We start from the raw sequence: 19,815 nt of genomic DNA, 5'->3' as shown, positions 1-19,815 counted from the left end.
AAAAAGCAACAAGGCCTACCTGAATGTGCACTGGAAGCATAAAAGCAATGTGATGGTAATGTCTTCCCTTTAATTAAATGTGTTTTGCAACTGCTTCGCACCCTTCCTGTTAGCTTTGCTTCGGGAGAACGGAGTTTCTCGGTTTTAAAAAGACTTAAAACTTGGTTAAGATCCAATATAGCACAAGAACGATTAAATGGCTTAGCTATGATACATTTCCATAGAGATTGCATCATAAATGTCGTAAAGATTATTGATAGTTTTGCATCTTCAAAAACTAGAAAGCTCAATTTTATATTGCATTTTGTTATATTTATAAAAGTCTTTATTAAAAAAAAGAATATACTAAATATATTATTTTGTCTTTTGTTGCACATTACAGACAGGACCAGATTTACCTATAGACAGACAAGACTGCAGCCTGTGTACCATGATTTTAGCGGGCTCAGTTTTTAAATATGGTATCGTGGAAAATTGTGGTATTTAATAGTGTTTAGGGCCCCCAAAATTTTTTCTGCCAAGAGCCCTCGAGGATATAAATCCATCCCTTATTAAAGACTAAATATTTATTTTCAACTTTTGATTTTTTCAAGATATTTATATACAAATACATTCAATATATATATTAGCAAACTTTTCTAAAAATAACAAAATAAAAACGTCAATAACTTATTTATAAATAAAAAAACAAACTACTATTATATTTTTTTTAAATAAAGCATTTATCTTTTAATAAAAATATATTATTTTTTATATGAAAAAACACCACCATCTGCAATTGATCTCAATTTTGCTCTGACGCCTTTCATATGCCACTGTAAAAAGTTTAAATCAATTTCTTGTAGTTTTAGTTTAATACGATCATTCAAAACTTGCTCTGTTGAAGCTTGCCAATTTCCCTTGTAAACCTTCAGTGCCAAATGTCCCCAAAAATGTTCAATAGGTCGTGCTTGAGGCACATTTGGGGGATTGGATTCTTTATCAACGTAATAGACATATTGGTCCATCCAATTTAGAGAATCTTTAGAATAATGAGAACTTGCAAAATCCGGCCAAAATAAATAGTAAAAGTCTCCATGATACTTGTGAATAAATGGAAGAAGTCGTTTTTCTAAACATTCATTAATATAGATTGATGAATTGATCGCAACAGCCTTGGAAGTGCGAAACAATGGCTCGGACATACCACGGTCAGATATGGCTATCCACATTAATAATTTTTTTGGAAATTTCTCTTTTCCTATAAAAGGAACACTTTCTGGGCATGTCTTTTTGTTGTTTGTGTAGTATCCAGAATTTCCAGGCATGTTGTATTATATCTTTATTTCTTGTAAATATAACAACAATATATTTACAAGAAATAAAGATATAATACATAGGTTTCGTTTGTGTAAACAAAAATCTTTAAATACTCTATATAGTGGGTTTCTTACTTTCTAATAGCAGAGCTAATTTGCGGAGAGCGACCATTGCCAAACAAAAATAATAAAAAGAGAAAATGAATAATTACAAATACGTGTATGATAAAATTCATATATATACAATATGTATATATATATATATATTTTTGTTTTTTATTTAGTTTTGTTCTTTATTACAATATTTATTACAATTTAAATAAACAAAACTTTGTTACAATAATAAATGATCGATCAAGATATCGTTAAGAAATAAATATTAAAAATAAATATAAAGAACGCGGGTTACTCAAAGAAGACCATATATATATATATATATATATATATATATATATATATATATATATATATATATATATATGAATTTTACTCAAAATATATATATATATTTTTTTTTAATAAAATTCATATAGGGGAACATGGGGCAAGATGACGAACGTCTCGAAAAACGCCTGTATCTTAGTCAATATCTGTCCCAAAAATTAAAACTTGATTTAAAAGTAATAAAAAATCATTCCGCGTCACTGATATATCAAAAAATCACTTTAAAAGTAGAAAATAGCTGAGGAAAAACTCATTAAACGATGTTAACTCAAATCGTGATCTTGCCCCGCATACGGGGCAAGATGACGATTTGAGTTAACAAAGTTTAAAACTTTAAGAAAAGAAAACTCTATGAAGCTATAAACGCCTCAAAAACCATCATCACAAATTCTTTTTTATTAAAAAGTAATACAAATAAAGGTGTAACTTTTAAAACTAATAAATTATACATTTATATCGGTCAATGCAAAAAAAAAACAGTAACAACCTAGTAATCAGTTTGTAGCAAACTCCAACGCAACAAAATAAAACTATTGTCAAACAAATATTGTATTTCGAAATAAAACAATGACTGAACAATACAAAAATAGCAAACAGTACAAGTAAACTTCCGTTTAATATAGATTACGGACAAGCCATCTTGCCCCGGTCATCTTGCCCCAGGCTAATACAACCTTTAAAATGAATCAGAATCAGTACATAATCAAATTATCATAGCCTAATACTTCTTGTATGGCTTCCAGTTTAATCAAATTAAATAGAAATTTCTCACTTACCTTTAGTTGGTGATGTAGCGATGTTATAAATCAAGTAAAACGAGGATAAAAAGTTTTTTTCTCAATGACGAAAGTTAAGTATTAAAAAATAAACTTTTTTAATACTTAACTTTCGTCTCTAAAATAATATTTGAAAAGAAACCATTGATAAATCTAGTAAAATTAATCTACTTCCCTTTCAGCTAAAGTAAACTGTTATATTTAGTTTTGCTTAAGAGATAACTGTAGATCGTCATCTTGCCGCATTCGTCATCTTACCCCATGTTCCCCTATATATATATTTTAATTAATTATATAAAAAATAATTTTATAAATATATATATATATATATATATATATATATATATATATATATATATATATATATATATATATGAATTTTAACATACACTTATTATGTTATATCTTATATATCTTATATATTATGTATCCTTTTCATACATTTTTTATAACATAGTTACTGTTTAAGTCCTCCAGGTTTTGATAAATAGTGTTTTAATTTAGATTCAAACATGTGTTTAGAGGTTGTAAAAAAAGTATTTAATTGGGTTTGCAGAAAATTCACATCTTTAATTGCTGTGTTTATGAAAGAACATTTTCCATAAGGTATTTTATTTTAGCATGTTTAACTGACCATTATTGGAATCTCTTGTTAGGCGGTTGCTAATTCTACTATGTAGTGTAACCTAATAATTAAATATTTTGGAAGTTTTTTATTGAGGTATTTGTGTATTTAAAAAGTTCTCAACTTTTAATACATTAAAGATGGTATTAATTTGGAGTTATTTAAAGTATGTAGCTGTTTAAGATTTGTATGGCAGAAATTTATTTATTTTACTGGCTATTCTTTGAGGAATCCATATACAATATGAAAAGCTATTCTCTACAAAATCTTTAAGCATCCGTTAAAACAATGATCTTTTCGAGACTCTCTAAAAATTGCAAAAGCAATTTCTATCTTTAAAAAAGAAGATCTGACTAATATAACAAATTACCGACCTATATCTCTGTTTTCTGTTATCTGCTTTTCTCTGGTATCTGTTTTTCCGGATTTTCAAAAAATTTTAGAAAGAATTATGTTTAACATAGGATACACACATCTAATTAACAATAAACTCCTTCACGGAAATTAGTTCGGTTTTAAAAAAACTACAATCTACCAAACGTGCTATTCATCCAGTTAACGCGTTGTAGTAATAAATCTTTCAAAAATCTATAATTTACACTTGGTTAAGGTTTCAAATCGGTTTTAACCGATAACCGAAAACCGCGGTTGTTTGTCAAAACCGGTATAAATGAAGACCGTCGGTTTTCAAAAACGGTTTTAGCAGTTTTTATGTCTTTTGAATGTTTATTTATTATAGAAAGGTATAAAAGATCAAATTTGTAAAGAACTAAGTTTCATATTGTTAATTAGTTTGTATTTTGCTGGAAAGCTTAATATGACTTTTTATTTTCAAAATTATTTAAGTATTCCGCAAAAAAAAGTTCAAATATCGAATAAAACATGGAAGTATATTCGAATATAATAAATAAAAAGTATTTGAATACTCAAATAGGATAGCCTATTCTTTATATTAAAGATTTTTATTCCTTAAAAAAGTTTACAGATATATTTAGATTGCATTTTGGTTCAATATAATATTAACGTATTGGAGTGTAATAAAAATAATTCACGATAATGTTTCTATCAATTATTTAATCTTTTAAAAGTATATATATCTTCCAGATAAACCATATCATCAAAAATTTGCTGCCTGGCGTAAAATTCCAAATTCAAGTGATGTTCAAGACATCTGTATTAGACGCGGTTCTGTTGTAACATGCTCCAGTAGATCCACAACTACTTTGCGGAACCATAGCTTGTATCATAAAATTACTATCAATAGTCCTTTGACTGGAGAATCAAGCAGTAGATCAAATCCACCACCGAAAAAAAAATTAAAACTATGGGCGGCTTATTACAATAAACAAGTCTTAAAGAAATTGTAGCTGATCTAGCGACAGATGGTGTTTCAATTAATGCGATAACTAACAACAAATCATTCGCTCATCGATTCAACAAAGAAGAAATAATCTTCCTAAAAGTCCAACAACTGTATGAATTTAATCTAACAAGATTTTTCTGATAAACAGGAAGTAATGAAACAAGAAATTATCAAAAAAATCAAACGGCACATAAATTCAGCTTAACGCATGATGAATACGCATTTATGAGGCACAGAAGGTACATTGGTGTCAACCTGAATGAAAGCGTATCTAAAAAAACTCATAAAACAGGCCTCATTAAGATTTTTATGGTTTTTTCCAAGCTGAAAAGTTAAGGTTTATTTAAGTTCATTTGGTGTCTGTAAGGAAAGAGATGTAGTAGGTTCTACTTAAGATGGTGCAGCAGTCCACAAGAAGCTCATGCAATTAACGGACATTGTAGATCAGTTTTGCTTTAATCATGCAATCATCTTGGTGTGAGGAACACGTTATACAAAAAAAATGACACAAATGTTCCAATTCCCAAGGAAACGGAAGGTGATTCAGAGGAGAATGAAAATAGAATTTAAGATGAAAATTTTAGTTTTGAACCAGTAAACAATGAGATTAATGTTGATTAGCCTGAGATTTTGATAAATGCTCAAAACAAAAATTGCATTTTTATTGCAGTCAAATTTAAAAAAGCGCGTCGATCAAAGAAATAACGGAAATGTTATGCAGTTGTTCAGGTGCCTAAAAGATCCTTTAGTTGCTCCATTAAAAAATACTTTAAACTTTGCTGGAAAACTTGTGTTTAGGCTTTTTAGATTTACTTCAAATGATGATGAACCACTACTATCTAAAGCTCCATGTACAACATCGGTAAACTCAGCTGTATCTCTTAAGGATGAACTAAACCCACTTGTTAATAAAGATAGCATCACACACTTGCCCAAACCTACTGATCAACTCAAATGGCTTAAACAAGAGTTTTTGTTATACTGATATACGGGCAAAAAAAACAGAAAATCTTGAAAATATTTACGATGCGAATTTTTCTATAAAGCCCACATCAACAGATGTCGAACACATTTTTTTTGAGCTTCACTAGTTTCTGCACAAAAAGCATATTGCGATTATCTGATGAATCGTTAAAATCTTTAGTTTTCTTAAAAAATTTTTACGATAAAAATAAGTCATTTAAAGTTTTATTTTGAAATATAAACAAAATGTCAGAGGTTTTTCTTGTTAAATATTAAAACGTAAGTAAGTTTATCTTGCATTGTTTATTAAAAAAGTTATTTAAACAAACTTAAATAACTTTTTTAATAAAATGCAAGCCATCTATTTTTTTCTTATCATCTGCGGCATTGTTATGAAATATGAAAGTTACAATGATAAATATTGAAAAACTAATAACCACCAAACTGGAAGAACAAAAAAAAAGTTTTCTTAGTGAAACTATCAACGTTTTAAAAAAACAGGTAAAGATATTTAGTGATATCATAAGTGCAAATCTAAAAAAAATAACAGATCGGCTTGACAAACTTGAAAACGAGTTTAATAAAAGCAAATCGGTTATAATAATTGAAAAAGACATCAACGATATAAAGGAAAGTATCAGCTTTCAGGAAGAAAATTTCTTTAAAAAAATATCGGAAACTAACAGTCTGATGGCCAGGAAAATTAACAATTTAAAAAAAAAGTATTGACCTTGAAAATCGTACACGCCGTAATAACCTAAGGATTGATGGCTTTACTGAACTGCCCATGGAATCTTAAACTGACTGTGCAAAGAAAATTAAAGATCTATTTAGAAACAAACTGGGAATCTCTGAAGACGCAATAATTGAAAGAGCTCACCGCATTGGGAAAATAAATGAAGATAAATCTCCAAGAACTATAATTATTAAACTACTAGACTTTCAAAACAAAAATAAAATCTTAACGCTATCAAAAAAACTCAAAGGGCCGGAATATTCATTAATGAAGACTACGCGAACGAAGCGATGGAAATAAGAAAAAAGCTTTGGGAAGATGTTAAAGATGTTAAAGGTAAATTTGCTATTATCAAATATAATAAAATATCCGTCAGAGATTTTCGTAAATAATTTTAATTTTAACAAAGTACTTAATCGAGATTTGTGAAATAGTTCTGGGTGCGGATTCACAACTTTTGCGTAACTCTTGCGTAGCTTTGAGTTACGAAAAACTTACGCAAAATATTTTTTGCGTAACTATTTGGTATTCACAACTTTTTCGCAGCATTTATGTAAAGTTAAGGTTGCGCATGAGTTATGCAAAACTTAGGCAAAAACTCACGCAAAAACTTACCCAAAACTTAAGGCAAATGTTTTATAACTATTTGTATAAATGAAGTAGTTAGTATTACTAATTCTTTTTTTATTAAGACACACAGGGCAATGTTTGGCCAAGCAGTGAATGTTTCCTTTTTAAAGAGAGGGCTTAAATTTACTTTCAATTATTTTTTGTTGTTGTTGTTGCTATATTTAAAAATGTAGCAAAACCATATAGGGGCTATTCAAATAATACGTGACATTCTTATATAGGGTGAAGGTGTTTGAAAGTGTAACCAAATATTACATTGGAGAGAGGGTGGTTAGCCACATTGTGACATGACAAAATTTTTAAAATTAAAATTCTAATCACAGCGGAATAGTAAACCTTTTGCATAAAAGTACAAACTCAAAGATATATTTGTTTAAAAATAATGTCACGTCACAAATAGGGCGGGGAGAGATTGTTTAAAATGTTTCATATACTAAGAAGAGAGTCCACCAAAAAAGTGTTTCGTATTATTTTAAAGCAAAAAAGTGTTTTGTATTATTTGAGTAGCCCCATATAGCATATACGCGCAATTACCTTTATAAGTAATAGCATATATAGCATAAACATTCTTTTAATCTATATTGAGTATCTATTAGCAAAAAAATCAATATAATTAATAATTGGATTAAAAATGGAACAAATAAGAGTCGGTTGGTTTTTTAAATGAGATATCGATTATTAACAAAATGCTACACATCTATTATTTTAAATATAAACATTACAAGCACTCATTAAGAAGTAATTCGGGCATATTTATTCAAATCAAAATGGGTAATAAAAATTGTATTATCCTGGGCTTATATAAGATAGTTATTCGGCTTCCTGTCTGATGCCATCAGTGAATGCGCCCACTGGTTTTATTTAGCCCTAACTCTAAACCTGCCGCGAACCTTATTTGTAAACATTACTGGCTAAATAAACTAACTAAAATATACAGAAAACTAGCATTTGAAAGAACTTTTTTTTCTATTTTTAATATAAACAAAAAAAGAAAAACAACATGAAATTATTATTTTGAGGCATTTTTTTGGCGCTTATACCGGTCCTATAGTACCAAAAAAGGTCTGGGTTCACCCTTGATCAGATCATGCAACTTGCCTTGCATTGCTTCAGGAAGTTAAAACAAAATACTAGTTTAGCATGAAATTTCACGTTCATAAAATAACTGAAGTGCTAAACTAAAGTGTTTTTTTTAACTTCTTGTTTTCATTCTAACTTGTCATACCCTAGGGTATAAGAAAACATCATGATAATTGTTAAATTTTCTTTTCAGTGGTCTTGTTTTATCATATAATTGACTTGAATCAAAAACACTTTTATTTGCAATAGGGAATGACAGTTTCATTAAATAAAGAAATTGCTTCAATAAATATAAGAAATACGTTTGATTGCATTCTAGTATATTTGAAACTATTTATAAACAAAATTTCTATTGTCAAAAATATAAGGAACATTTTGAAAACATGAGCAAAAGTTCAACAACTTTTCCATAACATATTATGAAAAATACATTGTATTTTTCCTAATATGTTATGGAAAATATTTCAATTGTATTAATTAATAAAGGATGAGTTTAAATTAAAACCCACTTGTTTTTTGTAAGTTTTCTTTCAGTGATATTTCAGATTGAGAATTTATGGTACCATGTTTGCACAAATAAAAACATGATTTTTATATTTGATGGATAGCGTAAAGTTAATTCTGTGAATTAGGTACTTGCAGTATAAAAACGTTTGACTCTTTGACAGAGCAAGTATTGATTAAAGCACAACAACAAGTACTGTAGTAGGTTTTTAAGACACCAAATACAGTACAATCTAATAGCTACAACCAGTGTGAACAATATGCTGTCATCTCAAGAGCTGTAATACTATTTTCAACAGCACAAGATAATAATTCTACTGAATTGTGAAAAGCGCTATCACTCCATTTGGACTAACTGGTGGATCAAGGAATTTTTATGGAATTTCTGCTCTTTGCAATAACAAACTACAACAATGAGATTTCAAATAGAAATGCAAAAAAAAACAATTTAAACTATTACAGAATATATTTATTATTTGCAAATAACAATGCTATTTACCAAGAAATTAGGCTTTAAAAAACAATGCTCTTTTTTTAATAATTTAAAGTATCCATAAATATAAATAATATCTCCTGATATTTGAAATAATTAAAAACAGAGCATTATTATTCAAAACAATCTTAATACCTTTGAATAATTGAAATTATCGAAAAACATAGCATCATAATTCAAAGTAAGTTTAATATTTAGGTTACAATACTTTTTTACTTCAATAGCCTGATTACTCAGAGATTTTAGCATTATTGTACTTTGAAATAGTCTTGTTCTCATTTACAAGTTAAAAAAAGTAGATATTTGAAAAACTAATGAAATAATTACATATTTTTGTGAATATTGTATCTATATTAGCACAAATATTTTCTCTCACACTCAGAGAGAGTAAAAGAGAGAACTCTCTCTTTATGCTAGTTATGCAAGTTAAAGTATATACTTCAATAATATTATTGTATATATTTTTGTATAATATAGTATAGATAGTATAGTATAGATACAACCATAAGTTAATATAGTATGGATACAGAGCCGGATCCAGCTTTTTTTGGTCATTGAGATAGCTAACTTCTAGACATGGAGCAAACGCCAAATATTTAAATGTTTATACTTATGTCAAATAAGGATGCCTTGCAAAAAATTGCGATGATTGGAGGCTGGGAACAAAAATGCCCCATATTTTGTGCCCCCCTCAAACGTGAGAGCAACAAGTTGATGAAATATTTTTTGTACTGTTTTTAACTAGACTAATATTCATCGATAAATTTTAAATTTTATAGTAAAATATTTTAGCTTTCAAAAATTATGACCATATAAAGTTTAAACCCTCCTCAATTTGAAGGGTTATAAATTTAATATGGTCATTATTTTTGAACGCTAAAACGCTATGAAACTTAAAATTTGATCGATGAATATAAAATCTCAAAGACCAAAAAAAGCTGGATCCGGCTCTGTATGGATACATCATATAGTTTTGATGTATGACAATAACTAGTTATTAAGTTAACTTAACTTATTTAATAAGTTATTGGCATACAAAAAAAACTATATGATATATCCGTACTATGGTCGCTCTCCTTGTTTTAGCTAGGCTATGAGAGAGTGAACCTTATGTAGTACATCTAAATTTTTGGTATGTATACTGCTATTGTTGTTGTTGTTAAAAAAAAAAACTATAGGGTTAAATCGCATTTTATGTGCGTAAACTAAAAAAGTCAAAAGCGCAACTTAGCGTATTTAAAAGAAAACGCATAATTAATGCATAACTATGCAACGATTGTTAAAATATGTTTAAAATCCATTTCTTTGAATACGTCTAAGTTAAAAATTTTTAAAAAACTCTTTTGTAAAACTTTTTAAAACTTTTAAAAATTTTTAAAAAACTCTTTTGTTAAAAATTTGTAAAAAACTCTTTTGTTTAAAAGTATTCCAAAAACAAAAGAACTTCTTAATTACTTTAAATAAAATAAATATACAGACATTATAGCAAAACGTAATAATAAAAGAAAATAGCAGACGTAACTTTTCTTGCGTAATGTTTGCTAAGCACTTTTTAGGAAAATGTTGCGAATACCGTTTTTTAGACTTTTTGCGCAAGTAATAACTTACGTAAAAACTTAAGAATTTCGTAAAATTTTGTATACACAAGGCTTGTGAATACCACTTAGCATAACTTTGAACTTAAGCAAAACTTACGCAAACTTTACGCAAATTTTGGACTTAAGAAAGTGCTGTGAGGCCGCACCCAGTACATTTTTTATTATGCATGCACATTTTAATTTACCGCTTTTTACACAATGTCTTACCATAGTCTATAGAAATATACCCTGGTCTGGAAGCTATTGTTTTATTCTTTTGTTTTCCGAGTTTTTAAAAAAAGTCACGTGATCAATGTAGTTGCAAAACAAATATTTAAATGGCCAACGCCTTAAGTTACTCTCAACAAAATACACTAGAAATCTTAGTTGATTTCTTAAATAGCGACGATTTTGAAGAGGAAATTGAAATAGAAATTGAAGACACAGGTTCAGAGGTAAAAATCATATATAAAAAATAAATTTAAATCTTGTTTTTTTTACAGTTTTAAACTAATCTAGTGTGTTAAAATTACTTATGTTAAATTACTTTCTTATGTAATGAGTATTATGTTACTTTTCTTTAGATTTCTGACCAATTAAATCAGCTTTGTCTTCAATGTTCAAAGTCGTATAAAACTAAAGGAGGTCTCAAAAGACACATACGATCAAAACATATGACTAATGAAGATGAAATTTCGTGTATCAGCATTGAAGATATTGATTCATTAATTACACATGCCAAAAAAAAGATATTAAATACATCCTATTATCCCAATGATTTAACGGAACCTATTAAAAAATATAATTTTGTTGTAACTGATCAGTTTTATGCTGAATCTAAAAAGTATTTTATTGAACTTTGTAAGTCTGGTGATGTAGAAAGATATTTTTCTAAAATATATGCAGACTTTGTTCTTGGTGCAGAATCCTACTTTTCTGGATTGCAAAATCCTTATTGCACTCTTTTTGCAACCAAATATGTGGATAAACTAATATCACATTCAAAAAAAGTAAAAGAGTTTGGTAATAAAGAACCCATTCAAGTTAACCCAATTACAGAGTCTGAAATGGATGCTTTACAATTTTTAGCTGGTTATGTGGTTAAAAAGTTTTTAAAAAAATATAAAAATAGCAAATACTTTAAAAACTATCAATCTCTTATCTTGTTATTAAAAAGTATGCTAACCAATGATATAAAACAAAAGTTAATTGATGTTCAAAACAGAGGAGGATTATCAGCTGTTAACAAAAACATGCAGCTTTTATTTATTAAAGTCGAAGAATGTTTTCGAATAAAAACTGGTTTTTATAGCATTAAAAAAATTGACATTCCAAAAATTACAAATGAATTATTAAGGAGTGAAGAAATATTATGCTATTATAATAGTCATTGCGATGCTTCAGGAATAGTTGTGGAGAAAGAATTAAAAAAGAATTTATTAGAAAATATGATACAATTATATTGTAGAGTGCGCTCCTTTTCATTAGCAAAGGACATTACAGAAAAGCATAAAAAATATTTAAAAGTGAAAAAGTCTAAGGGACTTAGAAAAAATATAAAAAAGGCAACAGAAACTTATAATATATATTAAATAAAGTATTTTAATTACAAATGTAGAATAAATAATATATCAGATAAATATATATGTAGTTATAAATATGTAATTAAATATTTTATGACATACAACTCATTAAATAATTTTTCTTTCAAATGTATGGTTATTTTTAATTTTGGGTAAATATATATATATATATATATATATATATATATATATATATATATATATATATATATATATATATATATATATATATATATATATATATATATATATATATATATATATATACACACACACACACATATATGTGTGTATATATCTATGTATGTATATGTATATATATACATATATGTGTATATATATATCTACATATATATATATATATATATATATATATATATATATATATATATATATATATATATATATATTATATATATGTCAAAGTTAAGGACTCCGCCATCCCAAATTTTTATTATGAACATACTTTTGATAGGTATGAACATACTTTTTTTCAAGTTTGGACTTTGCACAATATGTGAAAGTGCCCTATCCAAAACATTAAAAAAAGGCAGTGCCCAAGTATTTATCTATCTATCTATCTATCTATATATATATATATATATATATACATATATATATATATATATATATATATATATATATATATATATATATATATATATATATATATATATATATATATGTATATATATATATATATATATATATATATATATATATATATATATATATATATATATATAGATATATATATTACTATTGACATTGTAAATATTATATATATACTACTATTGATGTTGTATATTGTATATATTATATATACTACTATTAATATTGTATATTGTGATATGATTTGCAAGAGTTCTGTTTACTTAAAAAAGTTATTTTCTTTTTTGTATCAACTCATCATCAACTTTATCCCATGATATGTATCTTTTTTGTTTGCCTCTAGTGTTACCTGTTACAGGAACAACTGACCTTTGCATTCTTATAGCATTAGACTGATAACCAAATTGATAAACATTTGGATTTTCGTTTCTGCGACCCATACTTCGGTGTCGTCCAAAATATTCTTCAACAACATCTTGGTTAAACTTCTCTGTTAAAACAAATGGCATACCAGCAGTTAATAAAAACTGCGTGGCTTCAATAACTGATTTGGAGGTGATCTTTAAACCTTCAAATGTTTGTGATGATATAAACATTTTTTCTTTTTCACTATCGGAAAAACCTTGTCTTGTTAAGATACTTTGCCTCCAATTTTCAAAGTATTTTAAGAAGCAGTTTTTTAACCAAAAAAATCTTGGATCACTAATGCTTGTAAAAGGTTTTAAAAAATCTTTACGCTTGTTGGTTCCTTCAGATTGATTACGAACATTCAGGCAATCAAAAAAACTGTCCATATAATAGCAAAGTTCTGCTGTGGCATGCATTTCTTGCGGATAATAAGAAAAAATAACATTTGAAACAGATTTGCTCAAAACCTGACATGCTAAATTAACTCTCATAATTGAATAGGGGTTAAGATCAACATGTGCCATAGTTAACTTTGGTATCAGTTTCAATCCTCTACTCAATTCATCATCAACAAGTTTTCTAATGTGAGTCCAACAAATTTCTTTTCCATTATTCCACAATAATCTAGATTTTTTTCCATTTCCTAGCAAAAAATATTCATTTTATGAAAATTTTTTAATGAAAACTATTTCTTTAAAAAAATAATTATTGATAAATGACTAAAAATTTGCTTACCCGAATTAAATATACAGTTCCTTAACGTCTTCATCAAATGGGGAGCATCTGCAAAAAACCAAATATATCTTTCGGGTGCATAAATATTCACGGTGCGATACACTAAATCTTCATCAATACAGTTATCCATGTATTCATGCATTTTATAAAATTTTCGATTTCCAGATGCACCGTCAGAAACACATGCTACAACAGATAATTTACAAATAACTTCAAGAACTAATACTGCTTCCCAAAATGTTTTGAAAATCTGACTGGCATTTGTATCTGTAGTTGCAAAAAATGCTAAAGCGTATTTCAAATCTGAAGATAACCCTCGAACATAGTATACAAAAACATGTTTTGCTAACTCGTTCAAATCAGGAAAACTACAATAATTTAGATCTGGATCTCCAAGATCAACATATCCAATTAGGTCACCAGAATGTTTATCAAATACTAAATCAGATTGAATTTTAATTTCATCAAATGATAATACAACAAATCTCTGATGATCTTTTAGCTTAGATGATGTTTTTATTAGTTCTTCTATAACTTTGGAGTTAAAACCAGCAGAAGGTTTAACTGCATTTTTGTAATCCCTTAAAGTCCTGGAACTAGGAAGGGTTAAAATATTAGATGTTCTTAATTCATCATAAGCTGATGCAGATTTCATGCAAAGTGACAAACAAAATCTTATAATCATAGGATGATACTTGACTACATTTGGATGACAACAGGCAGCTTTTTTTTGTTCATCCCAAAAAAGTTTCATGAAAGGTGTAAGTTTTTCTGCGTTTGATTCCATAACAATTGCAATATCTTTTTTTAATTCTTCACCAATTACAATGCTTTTATTCAATATATCATTTTGCATATTGCACTGAGCAAACTGAAGTGGAACATTTAATCTTGCTTTTTCAAACTCATATTTCATAATAAAGTTTTCACAAGCTAAACATTGATTCTGTCCTTTAACACAAACAAAACAGTCAGATGATCTCAAATAAGTCTTTACTTCAGGTGGAGAACCATCAACAATGTGATTAAAATTGGTTTTACATGACACTGTATGTAACAGCAAATCAGGAGAACTTATGTTTCTAATACCATCACATATATTATAAGACAAAAGTTCTTGCAGAAGCAAAGAAATTGTTATATTTTTTAGAGATCTTGAATGTAATTTATATAGTTCAGTGCAGATTGGTAAAGACCAACCAAAAACAATGCATGAATAATCTAAACTTGTGTCAACAAACACTTCAAACTTTGATGATAAAAACGGATTTTCTATGTGCTTAAACAGAATTGTTTCATCAAAAATACTAATTTCCCATTCATTCAACTTTAACTTTCGAATACGCATTTTAAATTCTTCAAAAGTATTGTATACAGGCTTGTTGGCATTTTTATTTATTGTTGCTATATCTTTAACTATATTTAAGTGCCTTCTTTCAGTTGGTTTAGTAGTTGGATGTGATTTAACAGGTAAATTTAAGGTAGGAACAACACCAAGTCGTAATGTTTTTCTTCCAGTCTCTAAAAAGAAACAACAGTACAGGTAAGTTTTTTTACATGAGTAATTTTAACTTAATGGTGTAAATGAAAGCAGTCATTTACACCATTGAGTTAAAAATAATTACATATACATATATATACATATATATATATATATATATATATATATATATATATATATATATATATATATATATATATATATATATATATATATATATATATATATATATAAATTAGTAAAAACACTTATCTAACTTTTATCTTCTACAGCATGTTTCGCCTACTGATGGCGAAACATGCTGTAGAAGATAAAAGTTACATAAGTGTTTTTACTAATTTATTATTGCACTGTTCTTTAAGAACATTGAACACTTTATTTGTAGAATACACTGACATAACTTATATATATATATATATATATATATATATATATATATATATATATATATATATATATATATATATATATATATATATATATATATATATGTAGTTGTACTAACTAGTTGCATGTTGTTTCGTGGATCTATTTAATACCAAAATGAATACAAAAGCTGCCTTGGCTATTTGGTTTATAAATTAGACATAAGACTAGTCTAAATTATTTAACGAAGTGCACCAACGAGAAGGTAAGCCATAGGACTTTGCACTCCATTTCTAAAATGATATGCATTTTAACTATAATGATCATTATAATTACAATGCAATACCATTATATATTACTCATGCATAATAATATAAAATATTAATTGCCATGAAAATTATGTACTCACTTGTAAATTCTATATCTTCTGGAGAAAAGTGTTTCTCACAAAAATAAACATTTCCTTTTGTTATTCTTTCTTTTAATAATCCATCTAATGGACGGTAAATAGCAAGAAAATCAATCAACTTTTTCCTCCAAGTGGTATGGTATTCATCTTTTCTTGTAGATATTTGAAATAGTCCAATATCCTTGTGTTTATTTGTATCTGAAACTGTGCACTGTGGAAGGCAGCAATTTCTACCTGGCATTGCTTTTTTTTTTTTACAAGTACGATTACTTAAGTTCAAATGTAGTTCTAAAAAGGACTGTTTAATTAAATTTTAAGTGAAAATTCCTTGATATGTCTTTTAACATTCACTAACTAGAATTGCTTAAAATATATTAGTTATATGTAGTTCTAAAAAGGACTGTTTAAATAAATTATAATTAAAAATTCTTTGATATATCTTTTAAAATTCATTTCGACGGCTGATTTGTTTTGCAACTACATTGATCACGTGACCGAAAAAAATTAAAACAATAGCTTCCAGACCAGGGTATATTTCTATAGACTATGGTCTTACGAAAGCAAAAATAAAACAAAAGATTTTGAAACGCTGCGTTGCAACATCTTCGAAAGTGCTAATAATATTTTACTAAATGATTTTTACGACTCTGATGCGCAAATTTTTTACATAAATAATTTTGATTCGAAATACTTTGAAACAGGAACTTTTAAAATTGAATTTGAAACTTTAAAAAATAATTTTACTGCAATACACATAAATATAAGAAGTATAAACAAAAATTTTGATAAACTAAAACACTTTCTAATAGATTGCAATTACTCATTTAGTATGATTTGCATAACCGAAACGTGGTGTTCTTATGAATCATATCATACGAACTCAAATTTTCAAATTCCAAATTATAAACTAATATCTTTTGAAAGCAAAACAAACAAAAGGGGAGGAGGGATCGCAACGTATACCCGAAATAATCAAGTGCTTAAAGTAAGACAAGACCTCTCCATCTCTGACACTGATAGAGAAGTCTTTACTATTGAGATAACGAGTAATTTATCAAAAAATATTATAATTTCCACTTGCTATAGACCTCTAGAAGGTTATATAATTAAGTTTTCAAATTTTTTAAATGAAATCTTTCTCAAAATAAATGACAAGGGAAAAAATATTTTCTTTATAGGGGATTTAAATATTAACAGTCTAAACTACAAAGAAAATGCGATTACTTTTTACAAAATTTATAAAAAGAAAAATCAATCAGTTCTCTGTTAAAAAATTTAAAGACTCGCTATCGATAGTAAATTGGGATGGAGTGTATCAAGAATGTAACCTTGGACACACAAACTCCGCATACAATTTATTTATAAATATTTTTCTAGATCACTACAAAAACATTTCCTTGTTGAAGAGAAAGCAATAAAGCTAAAATATTTAAACTGCCCATGGATAACTAACGGGATTAGAAAATCATCAAAAACAAATCAAAAACTCTATATCGAGTATTTAAAAAACAGAAACGAAACTAACTTAACTACATACAAGGAATAAAAAAAATTTATTTGAAAAAATTAGAAAGAATTCAAAAAAGGTATAATATTCGAAACAAATGCAAAAAAGCAAAAGTAATATTAAAAAAACCTGGAACATATTGAAAGAAATAATATGTAAAAACCATACTAAATCAAATAATTTACCCGATAAAATTATCGTTAACGAAACTGAACATATCGACAAAACTTCTATTACTGAAAACTTCAATAGCTTTTTTGCAAACATAGGCCCTAATATGGCTTCAAAAATTCAATGCCCTGATATCTCCTTCGAAACCTATATCATAAACCAACATTTCTGTTTAAACATTTTCTCTGGACTAAACCACGAAGAACTAGAAATTGCAAAAAATACTCGCTTGAGACGAATAAGGCCCCTGGGATAGACGACATTTGTAGCTATATAGTTGTAAATGTGTTTCCGGTGATAAAATAACCAATCTATGAAATATTTAAATCTTCAATTATAACAGGATGTGTACTGAATAAATTAAAAATAGATAAGGTAATACCAATATTAAAAACCGGAGATTCATTTACACTATATAACTACAGACCTTTCTCAGTTCTTCCTGTATTTTCAAAACTTTTAGAGAGAGTAATATACAATAAACTGTATAAATATCTAACAAATAACAAAATCCTAAATGAAAGTATGGCTTCCAAGAGCAACATTCAACCGAACACACAATTCTTGATCTTATAAATAATATAAATGACTCCTTTGAAAACAAAAAATTTGTTGATTTATCTAAGTCGCTTGACGCAGTAGATCACGCTACCATAATTAGAAAAATGGAAAAATATGGGGTAAAAGGTGTTGCACTAAACTGGTTCAAAAATTTTTTACCAGACAGAAAACAATGCGTTATTGCTCATGAAAAAAAATTTTAAAAATTACTTAAAATAAAATGCGGTGTCTCCCAAGATTCCATTCTTGCACCTCTTTTGTTTTTAATATACATAAACGATCTTCCTAAAGCCTCAAGTACATTGGATGTCATAATGTTTGCAGACGACACTAATTTATTTTACGCATTTTTTTTTTTTAATTTTCAGCAGTTTTTATTGAAGAAAATTTGTCTTAAAGACCAAACATCAATAATATTTTTAACAAAGTTGCAAAAAGCATTGGAATTCTTTAAAAATCTAGAAGCAAATAAAACAAAAACTAAGACAACTAACTCTTTTATTCATTTTTTTATAAATGATGAAATATTATAAAGGGAAGTACACATAAATCTAAACTAAAATCTCTTTATCGACATCAAGAACACGCAGCTCGCATAATGAATTTTTAAAACCGTTTTTTTGAACTTTGAACCACTTTTTACAGAAGTGGGCGCCTTAAATGTTAATCGACTAAAAGTATTTAATGCTTTTTGCTTTGTTTACAAATGTAAAAAAATTATTTTCCCCGATGTTTTTGTAAATTATTACAAAATTAAGCCCTAAAACAAACATATTCTACCTAATATATTTGTTATCTTACCATGGACCTTTTTTCTGCAATGAATGGTCTAGTTTAGTTTTTTTATCTCAATTGATCTATTCTTTTTTCAGACGATCTGTAAACATAATTATTTGTTCAACCAAAAACATTCTTGATTTTTTAAAATATTTTTGAATGTATATTGATTTGAAACGATATATGAAACTATATATTGATTTGCTATGTTTTATTGTGAATTTTGCCTTTGAAATATGTACATTATTTAAATTATTGTATTATTTATAGGTTATGTTTTAAGTATATATTTATTTTATAAAGCATATAGATGTTTTTATTGTAGAAGAAAATTGATTTTTATATTGTTAAAAGTATCGTAAAGAAAAAAAAATAATGATAAAATTGATGTTAATGGCTTGTTTGAAATCCGAATTTTAAGTTACAAAGCAGTTTTTTGAGATAGCGCGAAGGAATCACCAGTAACAGCGCGAAGGAATTATCAAAGACTATTCAATTTACGATTCTTTATCAACTCTTTAAAAACCTTTTATAACGCATTAAGAGCAGGAGTTTAGAGTTTAACCAGAGTTATAGTTTAAAAGGATTAAAAGGATAAAGAATTTAAAAAAGATTGGACGCATTAAGAGCAAGAGTTTAACCAGAAATAGGGCTTAAAAGAATTTAAAAAAAGAAAAGTAACATTAGTAGGAATTT

The 19,815-nt window shown here is 27.3% G+C and overlaps 3 protein-coding genes across 3 annotated transcripts; 1 reads left to right on the top strand and 2 right to left on the bottom strand.

The window, feature by feature from the left end:
* Nucleotides 1-743: 743 nt before the first annotated feature.
* On the bottom strand, nucleotides 744-1,307 carry LOC136080402 (uncharacterized). The gene has a single exon (XM_065797019.1). It carries the CDS (start codon nucleotides 1,305-1,307, stop codon nucleotides 744-746), a length of 564 nt encoding a protein of 187 aa, XP_065653091.1.
* A 9,413-nt stretch (nucleotides 1,308-10,720) lies between these two features.
* LOC136080072 (uncharacterized) lies at nucleotides 10,721-12,198 on the top strand. The gene is made up of 2 exons (XM_065796685.1): nucleotides 10,721-10,944; nucleotides 11,074-12,198. Exons 1-2 carry the CDS (start codon nucleotides 10,828-10,830, stop codon nucleotides 12,079-12,081), a joined length of 1,125 nt encoding a protein of 374 aa, XP_065652757.1. The 5' UTR covers nucleotides 10,721-10,827; the 3' UTR covers nucleotides 12,082-12,198.
* A 649-nt stretch (nucleotides 12,199-12,847) lies between these two features.
* Nucleotides 12,848-16,561, bottom strand: LOC136080883 (uncharacterized). Its single transcript, XM_065798259.1, has 3 exons — nucleotides 16,104-16,561; nucleotides 13,828-15,348; nucleotides 12,848-13,735 (listed from the first exon to the last, which is right to left on the bottom strand). The coding sequence occupies exons 1-3, from the start codon at nucleotides 16,342-16,344 to the stop codon at nucleotides 12,957-12,959; spliced, it is 2,541 nt and encodes an 846-aa protein (XP_065654331.1). The 5' UTR covers nucleotides 16,345-16,561; the 3' UTR covers nucleotides 12,848-12,956.
* Nucleotides 16,562-19,815: the final 3,254 nt, after the last annotated feature.

The sequence above is a fragment of the Hydra vulgaris genome, chromosome 05 (assembly GCF_038396675.1).
Source record: "Hydra vulgaris chromosome 05, alternate assembly HydraT2T_AEP".
NCBI classification, from domain to species: domain Eukaryota; kingdom Metazoa; phylum Cnidaria; class Hydrozoa; order Anthoathecata; family Hydridae; genus Hydra; species Hydra vulgaris.
Note: the sequence above shows the minus strand (reverse complement) of the source record. Positions and strands in the feature narration are given on the sequence as shown.

Bases quoted from the DNA above. Each gene is read 5' to 3' on its own strand.
- LOC136080072 (XM_065796685.1), top strand. From the start codon at position 10,828: ATGGCCAACGCCTTAAGTTACTCTCAACAAAATACACTAGAAATCTTA. The intron at 10,945-11,073 runs GTAAAAATCATA...ACTTTTCTTTAG, and splicing joins TTGAAGACACAGGTTCAGAG to ATTTCTGACCAATTAAATCA.
- LOC136080402 (XM_065797019.1), bottom strand. From the start codon at position 1,307: ATGCCTGGAAATTCTGGATACTACACAAACAACAAAAAGACATGCCCA.
- LOC136080883 (XM_065798259.1), bottom strand. From the start codon at position 16,344: ATGCCAGGTAGAAATTGCTGCCTTCCACAGTGCACAGTTTCAGATACA. The intron at 15,349-16,103 runs GTGAGTACATAA...GTTTCTTTTTAG, and splicing joins AGAAGATATAGAATTTACAA to AGACTGGAAGAAAAACATTA. The intron at 13,736-13,827 runs GTAAGCAAATTT...ATTTTTTGCTAG, and splicing joins GAACTGTATATTTAATTCGG to GAAATGGAAAAAAATCTAGA.